Below are 10,004 nucleotides of genomic sequence, written 5' to 3' on the forward strand. Positions count from 1 at the left end.
CTTCGGCCTGGTCAGGTGGCCGTGGACTGGGTTGATTGGTGATGTGGCGTGGCGATGCGGACGTCCGCGTCTCTGCTGTTCGACGTCTGATTTGATGGGACGGGATGGAAATAGTGCTGGGAATCTAGGCAGGGCTTTTCGGGCCAGCACGAGCACGACCCGAAAATAAGAGCCCAAAGCACGACCCGGCACGAAATAATATGGGCCGGGCTGGCACGACCCGAAGGCGGGCTTGGGCCGGGCCTCAAATTCCGACCCGTCGGGCCCCTGACACGGCCCGTATAGATGGGCCGGGCTTGGGCCGGCACGGCCCAATTAAGCCCAATATGTTTAATTTCTTTAATTTAGTAAGATATCGACTTTATATTGTTGTTATATTTAGAGTTTATGTGGTTGAATGATGCTAGAATTGTTTAATATCTTTAATTTAGTAAGCTATGAACTTTATATGGTTATAATATTTTGATTTTATGTGGTCAAATATACGGGCCGGGCTTAGGCCGACACGACCCAACGAAGGCACGACGTGGTTTAGGGCCGGGCTGGGCCACTGTTTTTACACTTCAGGCTGACACGGCACGGCACAAAAATTGTTTGGGCTTTCCTGGCCCGAACCCGTTTGGCACGAAGCACGATAGGCTTGGGCCGGGCTGGCCCGGCCCGGCCCAATTCCCAACACTAGATGGAAATGGGAACGGAGCGAGGTCATGCAACGAGGGCAGTTTGCAGGACTACTGCACGTCCGCACCTAAAAAAACCATCAAACCTTTATTAGCGGGTTGTTATCCGCAGATGGGACATAACTACTCAAGCTCAACACGAGAGGTGCTCCCACGTAGTATAACCTCGCTAGCTGAAGAAAGACTTATGACTCCCACGTAGTACAACCTCGCTAGCTGAAGAAAGACTTATGACCGAGAGAGCTATAAAAAAGGGAGTCACACTCCTTTTTAACTCATATCTTTTCTAGAACTTTTGACTAAATAAATTATAATATTTATTCTTTTGTGTCATCACAACGCACGTGCAATACACTATTGAGTCTAGATCCATGGGTTACTAGACAATCATCTCATAAGATAAAAAAATATTATATATTTAGGTAGAAGGGGCATGGTATAGTCAACAAGTTCGGTGCCACTTGATTGGTCTTCGTAATGTATTAGAATTGATGTACCAATTTTGTCAAATGGTGGAGCATAGACAGGAACAAGAAAGCCAATAATAAAGAAATGTTAGATATGTTCTCGGACCCGATCAAGTGAGTGACTGAGCCTGGAATGGCCCACGGGCTCTAATTGGGGTGCATACCTCTTGTGGTTATGGCCTTCGGTCATAGAAACTATATTAACCTAGGCTTGGATCAACACAGAAGTCAACGCTTTCGTGCTTTGCTAAAACTAGCCTCCACATGCTAGAAAGGGCCTCATCTCCTATGTAGTGTCTAGTAACAAAAAATGGTCCAATCGCTCCATAACACCCATAGACTATAATAGTCCATTGGCCACTCATGCTCTACTTAAAGGTCCAAACACGCAAGGGGAAGGACGAGGAGGAGAAACGAGTCAACATAGATGCGCACAACTTCTAGAGTTATCTACGATCCAGACTGCCACCACGACTCTCCACCTCGGTATGGCTTTGCATACTCTCTCTGGTGCATAAGTCATGAGTCTATAATCTATTCGTAATTAAGCTAGCTAGCGACATTTGATGTCATCTGATTATGTTTTTCTTAAGGGCTGATTTGATGATCATGGACTCTCAGAGAATTTATAGAGAGTAATCTCCTTGTTATTCAAATTTGAGTAGCAAGAGGATTTATCTCTATAGATCCTATCGGAATCACTGATCACTAAATCAGCCCTAAATTTGTTCAGATTTTGGTTGCATGGAGATCGTGGGTTACGTGCCACAACATTCAGCACGCGTGCATTGATCGATGACCTCGACGACTAGTAAACAATTCCATCATCCATCGTTATCATCCTTTAATTCATAGGAGAACGTATATACATCATCTACTTTGTTCTCACTCAGCTCAGCCTCAGGCACGTACTCATCCTCATCCATATGCTACATGCACGGCGTCAAACACTGCACGTCCCTGTCGAGGGTATCTGACGTGTGCGGATTTAGCTCGGGCAAACAACAACATGCTACGTACTTGCTTCACGTCTTGTTCGGCTGCTTGAAAAGCCGCTGCAGCTGCAGATACAGTAGCTGTTCGGCTTCCATCCGGCCCTGTAGGGGCTGCAGATACAGTAGCTGTTCGGCTTTCATCCGTGGGAAAACTTAGCGTGTTGTTGCCGTAGCAGGCCAGCCGAACGGCTGCAGCCCACCAGCCGAACGGCTGGGCCTTTTTGATTCCAGCCGAAGAAGCCGAAGTAGACCAGCCGAACACGCTGTCAATTACTGCCATCGTCTGGCTTTTCTTTCGGTCGAGTTTCGAAACCAGACATGCGTTGTTCTTCTCGAACCTCGAACCCGTTTAAATTATGTCCGTGCTAAGCCCTTGCTCGGTTTGCAAAGAGTCAGAAAAGAATTGAGGGGATTAAATTGCTTTCTATTTAATTTTAACTAAAAAGGATTTAATTCACTCTAATTCCTTTAATCTCTTCCTAAGTGGGTCTCGAGAGGGTTTCATTACTTTTTATAATTTATTTAGCTTTTGGAAAATGGGATATTACCTAAAACAGTCTTAGTAATGCTAAATATGATTTTATTTTTTTAAAACAGTCTAAGTAATACTAAATACGGTTTAAAATGGTTCGTCTCATGTATAAATGTTTTTGAAACGTGTCTTGACACCAATTAGAACGTTGATAATTTTCTTGCTATACTACTAGATCTAAGGGGTGTTTGAATGCACTAGATCTAACAGTTAGCTGCTAAAATTACTTAAAGACATCTAAACAGTCTAACTAATATCTAATAGTTATGTAGAAAACTTTTAAATATGAATTTACGAAGTTTTCGGAGAAAACACTTCTCCAACATTTTTGTAAAGCAGGCCTTTAAATTTACGATCTCCATACAAAACCCAATTTCATCCATGCATTTACAAACCTTGTTGGAACTCTCTAAATCAATGTCGGTTCTAGATCCACCGGGAAAACCATATTTCGGCCACCGTTTGTGTCATCCCACCGTCCCATTGACCATAAATCCATCTCCAGTGCCACGTGGTGTCTTCATGCCGTCGTTGCGATCTTCTGGTCTTCCATCGACAACTTTGACCACCCAAGACATTATGGAAGGTTATTGATGAGTTAGCTCAATTAAAAATAGAAAGCATGCTCACTTTTTTGTTCACATGGTCAAATTTAAAAATTAGCAACCAACAAATAGAGAACTGTTGGAGCACACATTATTTTCTACTTCTTAAAGTGATTTAGCAACTTATTAAATCTGTAATTTAGGGTGCTAAATTTACATAACTATTGAAGATGCTCTTAGCTGATTAATTTCACTAGCAATTTTTTAGCTAACTATCTATTAGCTCTAGTGTATTCAAACACCCCTAAATATAATTAATTTATTTGGTTTGCCATGTCCTAGTCTATTTCTAGAATGTTGTATCAGGATGCTTTGGAGCTCATACACATTTTATCTTTACAAATCTTATCAATTATCCACCGTTTTTTAAGTTTGGAAATAATGTAAATGTCTTAAAAAAACCACTTGTAACAGGTGTAAAAATATATTTTTAATGGTTGTAAGGGTTGCAGGAGTACGATATTGATTTCAAAATTAAGGAGAAAAACAAACCGCATTTGCAATTAGGGTTGGGCAAAAATCCAGTAACCCGAAACCGGAATACTCGAACCCGAAATACCCGAAACCCGAATTTTGTTCGAGAATTTTGGGTACCAACTTGCAAAACCCGAATTTATTTCAGGTAATTGGGGTATCACAATCGGGTACCCGAAATACCCGAACTTTCATGTGTCATGTATTCATGTCATGTTTAATTATTAATTTGTACATCTATAATTATGTGTAAGTGTGCATAACTTGTGATTGTAGATTGCTTGTGTTTTATATGTCCATGTATATCATTATTCAAACTATATTTTTATACTAATTTAATAGGGTGTATGTGTTTTTATTAAGCCAACACAACAATTCGGGTAGTTTGGGAATACTCGAACCCGAACCCGAAATTCCGAGTACCCGATTTTTCGGGTATTGTAAAACCCGTTGTAATTTCGGGTATCGATTCTCGAAACCCGAAATTTAAAATACCCGAATTACCCGACCCGAAATTTTCGGGTAACCCGAACACCCACCCCTATTTGCAATCCAGGAGGTAAAACTTTTTTAGGACTAGTTTGAAAACCCATTTTTTCCAAGAGAAAATGAACTAATTTCCCTTGGGAAAATAAAAACACCGTAGAAAAATGAGGTTCCCAAACTAGTCTTTATAAGGAACATATTTATGGCTAGTTTGATAATTCAATTTTTCGAAGGAATTTCTATTTTCTCAAGAAAAAATAAACTATTTTTTTAGAAAATGAAAATACTTTGGAAAAATGGGTTCCCCGACTAGCGGGCGAAATTTTGAATGGTTTTAAGAGCTGGTGGGCGAAAATTACGTGAAGTCGCTAGAGCAAGCCCAAAGACAGCCGGCCCATCCAGTGACATTACGAAGGCTAGACAGTACGGATCGGCCCAACTCGCATCTAAACCCTAGCCCCTCACCGTTCTCAATCTCTTCTCCCTTGATCGGCACAGCCACAACCTCCTTCTCCAATACTCTCTCCCTCGCCGCCGGCCACCTCCGCCTCCTCCCACGCGCCACCTCCGCCTCCTCCCACGCGCCACCTCCGCCTCCTCCCACGCGCCACCTCCGCGACAAACCACTGAAGGAGGGAGAGGACTCGCTCATATCGTCCGATGGAGGAGGACTCGATCAAGGGGATGATCTCCGCGATATCCTGGGTGCCCAGGGGCGCCGCCAAGAGCGTGCCCGTCGTTGCCGACCCGCCCACTCAGGAGGAGATCGCCGAGGCCATGAAGACCTTCGACCTGGGCAGAGAGTGAGAGCCGCCTCCCTCCGCCCTCTGTTTCTATCCTTGCATCGCGTGCTCTACTTCCAGCAATAGTGACGAATTTTGTTTCGTTGCCGTGTGTAACCTGTCTTTCTCCATCATTAATTCTAGCGACAGTGACTTGGTTTCATTTTTCTTGCCATGTAACCTGTATCCAGCTCCGGGAGCGACGCTGACGAGGATGATGATGCTGCCACCATGGAACTCGACGGTGCGGCGGAAACGGTGGAGGAGGTTGATGAGGCTGCCCGAGCCAAGGCCGTAGCCAAGGCGCTCTGCAAGGGCTCTAGCAAGGCGGACGACGTCGCTGATGAGCTCCGCGAACTCAACATGGACGCGTACGATGATGAAGATGAAGGTGTGCGCCTTCTCTTCCATTCATCCTCCTGCTAAGGCCTTGTTCGGTTATTACCATTACACATGGATTGGATGAGATTGAAAAATTTTAAGAAGAAGTTTGATTTGCTTGGGATTTAAACCCATCCAATCCCACTCAATCCACATGGATTGAGAGAGAACCGAACAAGCCCTAATTAATTCAATCGGCCAGGTGAGCTGTGGCGAATAGGCGACTGATGATTTTTTAACCTGTGATTATGTTAGAGGTCGATATTTTCGGCTCTGGGCTGGGGGACTTGTACTATCCGAGCAACGCAATGGACCCATATCTGAAGAAGAACAATGTGAGTTCAATTCCTCTGCTGTTTTACTTTGCTTTTTGTGTACTGCTGATGGAAAGAAATGGATGCATATTGATACCCATTTTGTACCTTATTAGGAGGATGATGAGGAGGACGACGATGATGATGAGGAAATCGAAGATAAGATGATCATGCCTACTGATTTTGTTATTGTCTGTGCACATAGTGAGGACGATATCTTCTCTCTTCAGGCAAGTATCGGTTACCATATAATCTGATTTTGCTTGGGAAAAACAGCCATGATAATGCTTTTTTTCCTTGTATGAGTCGGCCTGTTTGGATCTCCTAGAGCTAACAATTAGCTGCTAAATTAGCCTAGATCCTGCTTGGATCCCCAGCTAATAGTCTGGCTAGTGCTACTACCACCTAGCTAGCTATTAGCTGATTCCCTTCAGCTAACACCGCTAATAGTTCCTTGTAGTAATAGAATATGGTATACTACCACCATCTCTTTTAGGTGACCACTGATGTATCAAGAATGAAATTATAGCATTACTAGCTCTGGCTGTAGTTAGTAAATTTGTGTTTGGAAATTGACCCCAGCATGTGCTCATAGTGTCTGTCCATGTAAAAATACAGTCTGGTCTTGTTACTTTGCATTTTTCGCCCTGGCAGAATGACTTGCCAGACTGCCCTATGCTATTAGTTTTCATACTTGTTAAATTATTGTCGATGACAGGTCAACATTCTTGAAGAAACAAATGATGGTGAACAAAATATCTTTGTGCATCATGACGTTCCTCTCGCTGATTTTCCGCTATGCACAGCTTGGATGGATTTTAATCTGAAAGGTGGTGAAAAAGGTAAAGCTGGCATGTTAAAGTAAGGGATACCAATTTATTTCTTTGGATTGGAAGGAACTTCTTATCTGATTCTGTTGCTTTCTCCACACTTCAATATCACAGGGAATTTTGTAGCCGTTGGAACCATGGATCCTGCCATAGAAATATGGGACTTAGATATGGTAAGGTCTCTTGTTTGAGGGCTGTAACCATGAGGTGCCTCATTGCAAAACAGTTGATATATTATTTGGTGCACCTTTGATATTTCTCAACAGGTTGATGAAGTGCAACCGCACATGGTGCTAGGAGGACTTTCAAAAAAGAAGAAAAAGACAAAGGGCAAAAAGGTCTGCAACTATCTCTAATCTTGAATGAGATTTGGGCTATCATACTTCTGTAGGTTGCTTTTCTGGATGTTATGCTAAACATCTTGCTCTCCTTCTATAATTGCAGTCAATATTTCCAGCATTACCCAATACTGCGAGTTTCTTGCATTAGTTTGTTGATAAATGCTAGTATTCTTGTTGACACCAAATTACTATTTATTTATTTGATTTCTGTTGCGAAATTTATTTACCTTACCATGTGGTGCTGGTGCCTCGTCTTTCTGGACTTCTGGCTAACTGGCAGCAGAACTTTTGGCTAGATTCACGCATATTTTTACTAGGCTCTTCTTAGATGCAAGCAGCAACACTGGGGGTTCTTCTATGCCTATCAGAGTGATTAGTGCAGCTAATGGTTCCCATGCGAATGCTTAACATCATGATGTTGATTGGCTGAATGTACTTGGCCAGAACAAAGATTGTTAGAATGTTAGCACTTTTTTTCTTTCATGATAGTATGTTGTGCATTTCAATGTATGCAAGGGAGCATTCCTTTTTACTTCCTCTTCAGTCTTCGTGAGCTATACTTCTCTCTTGCAGGGGAAGAAGTATAAGAAAGGAAGCCACAGAAGTTCTGTGCTTGGTCTTGCATGGAACAAGGAAGTTAGGTGAGTTTTCATTTCAACAAGTGGTGGTGACGCTGCTTATTAAGCACCTGGTGTTTGATTTACTGTTGCGAACTCCAGGAATGTTCTAGCTAGTGCAAGTGCAGACACAACTGTTAAAATCTGGGATATAGCTGTTGGTAAATGTGCAGTCACTCTAGAACACCATGATGACAAGGCAAGGATTGATACCTATTTTCTTTGTCATTCTGGACTGATTCTGTGGAATTATGTTACTGTACAATCCTGATCTTCTTTACTGGACTTGCAGGTTCAAGCAGTTGCTTGGAGCCCACAGTCACCTGAAGTTCTGCTTAGCGGATCCTTTGATAAAACAGTTGCCATGGTAACACATCTACCAGTTATCATGTTTATTATTTATTGAATTATTCTTTATTGATATAGGGCCAACATTTTAATTTACAGAATGATATGAAAGATGGTGGGCAGAATTGTCATAAATGGTCTGTTGAAGCAGACGTCGAAAGTTTAGCTTGGAATCCACACAATGAACATTCATTTGTGGTGAGTAAATGAAACTTACAGTTGTTTTTCGCATACCTAAACTCTTTTACCTGTCTAGTCTAAAGCATGTTGTGAGAAGTTGCTGAAAAACAAGAACTAGTTGAAATCTAGATGGATATAGTTAGCGATTCCCTATTTGTGAAGGCAAACGACATCAATATAGTGTGGGAAAGAGTTTATGGTGTTATTTGGTGGACCATGGATTCAACCACCACGTTTTAGTGAAAATTTGTTCAGATTCATCTCCAGTGCTTATCTTGCAATACACACCACTATTTTTTTTCTTTTGGACCATAGAGATGAATTAGTTGGTTAGGCTGGTATGCAGCTTTTTTTATTATTATTATGTACATCTGGTAATTTAATTACTCCTAGATGGTATGAAACCCTGTAACTGTAGTATGTTCTGTATAATCTCCCAGGTCAGTCTTGAAAATGGGATGGTTCAAGCCTTCGATAAGCGAACAGCTTCATCAAGTTCTTCTGGCCAGTCTATGTATACCCTTCATGCACACGATAAGGCTGTTTCTTCCATCTCCTTCAACCCGTCTGCCCCTAACGTATGTTTTTCTTTTTGCTATATAGTTCTTTGCTAAATAGGGAAAGAAACACATCCACCGGTCCAGATTACTGATGCTAGTTTCTTTTCTTGCAGTTTCTCGCAACAGGCTCAGTTGATAAAATGGTAAGGACGTTCCAATAGTTTGGTGGCATATAGATACGTTTAAACCTGTTGCTAAAACACATCTGCAAACGTAGGTGAAACTATGGGATCTATCAAACGACAAACCATCATGCATTGCCTCCCAAAATCCAAAGCTTGTATGTTTTCAAACGAACTAGATGTTTACTTTTTGGAAGAAATTGTTTTTTCTGTATCGTTTATACACTCAAATTTTTCCAGGGAGCTATTTTTTCGGTATCATTTTCAAATGACAGCCCCTTCTTGTTAGCATGTGGAGGTTCAAAAGGCAAACTGAAGGTAATCTCCTCGCTCATCTCATAGGGTGCTGATTTGCTGAAGCAATGCCTTGTCTTTTATGGACAATATTTTTGCATCTTTGGCAGGTTTGGGACACGCTTACGGAGCCTGCAGTAGCCAACAAGTTCAGCAAATAGAACTGCCGCTGTTTGCCATTATAAGTTATTTCCCGGCACACACATGTTTGGGTAGATTGAAGTTATAGTCGAAGTTTTGCCCTTGTGAGTTGAGGAGCCCAATTGTATAATGAACTCATGAAATCAATCCAAGCATTGATTTATGTATTAGTGGTGGGCAGAGGTTTTGGAGTGGACGTATTAACTTTATGACGGTGCGAGTTGGGTTGTGACTTCCCAATTTTTTGTGAAAGAAGTTAGTGATCTTCAGACCAGCTCACTTTATCTCGATCCAATTTGAAACTTTGGACAATAGTTTTACATGGAACAGCTCGACTGTATAAGGCTATCTTTAGCAGCGGTACACATCTTTGTAAATCTATACCACTGTATAATTCATCAGTTTAAACTTTACAAACCGCATTCAACTAAATCATCTTGTACCTATAACCTTTACTAAATTCACTAAAAAATTGCATTAGGATTTAACGTACTAGAAAAAGCCAAAGGTATAGATTGTTAGATAACTCCCTCTTAGTAAAATTTAATGGACACTAATATTATTTGGATCATCCCTCTATGTGACACCGCATCCTCGTCGCCCCTTGTGCTACCACCGTCGACCCCTCCCCTCCACGGAATCATAGTGTTAGCATGAGCTATATGATAAAGTTATATTTGTTTCCTTTTAGATTATATAAAATAGATTATGGTAAAAAAGTAAGAGAGTAAAAAATATCACTTTAAGATCATAAATAAGCTAGCTTATTTTAACTTATTTACGGTTTTAAAGTGATATTTTACATTTATACTTTTCCGCTATAATCCAACTTATATAATTTGGAAGGGAAACAAA

At 41.4% G+C, this 10,004-nt stretch overlaps 1 protein-coding gene across 1 annotated transcript; it reads left to right on the plus strand.

The window, feature by feature from the left end:
* Positions 1–4,716: 4,716 nt before the first annotated feature.
* On the plus strand, positions 4,717–9,464 carry LOC100286183 (uncharacterized). The gene is made up of 16 exons (NM_001159071.2): positions 4,717–5,042; positions 5,213–5,412; positions 5,658–5,737; positions 5,833–5,946; positions 6,435–6,558; positions 6,661–6,719; positions 6,813–6,884; positions 7,461–7,528; positions 7,607–7,703; positions 7,797–7,871; positions 7,952–8,050; positions 8,473–8,610; positions 8,706–8,735; positions 8,810–8,872; positions 8,955–9,032; positions 9,119–9,464. The coding sequence occupies exons 1-16, from the start codon at positions 4,900–4,902 to the stop codon at positions 9,167–9,169; spliced, it is 1,491 nt and encodes a 496-aa protein (NP_001152543.2). The 5' UTR covers positions 4,717–4,899; the 3' UTR covers positions 9,170–9,464.
* The last annotated feature ends 540 nt before the right edge of the window (positions 9,465–10,004 follow it).

The sequence above is a fragment of the Zea mays genome, chromosome 3 (assembly GCF_902167145.1).
Source record: "Zea mays cultivar B73 chromosome 3, Zm-B73-REFERENCE-NAM-5.0, whole genome shotgun sequence".
NCBI lineage: Eukaryota > Viridiplantae > Streptophyta > Magnoliopsida > Poales > Poaceae > Zea > Zea mays.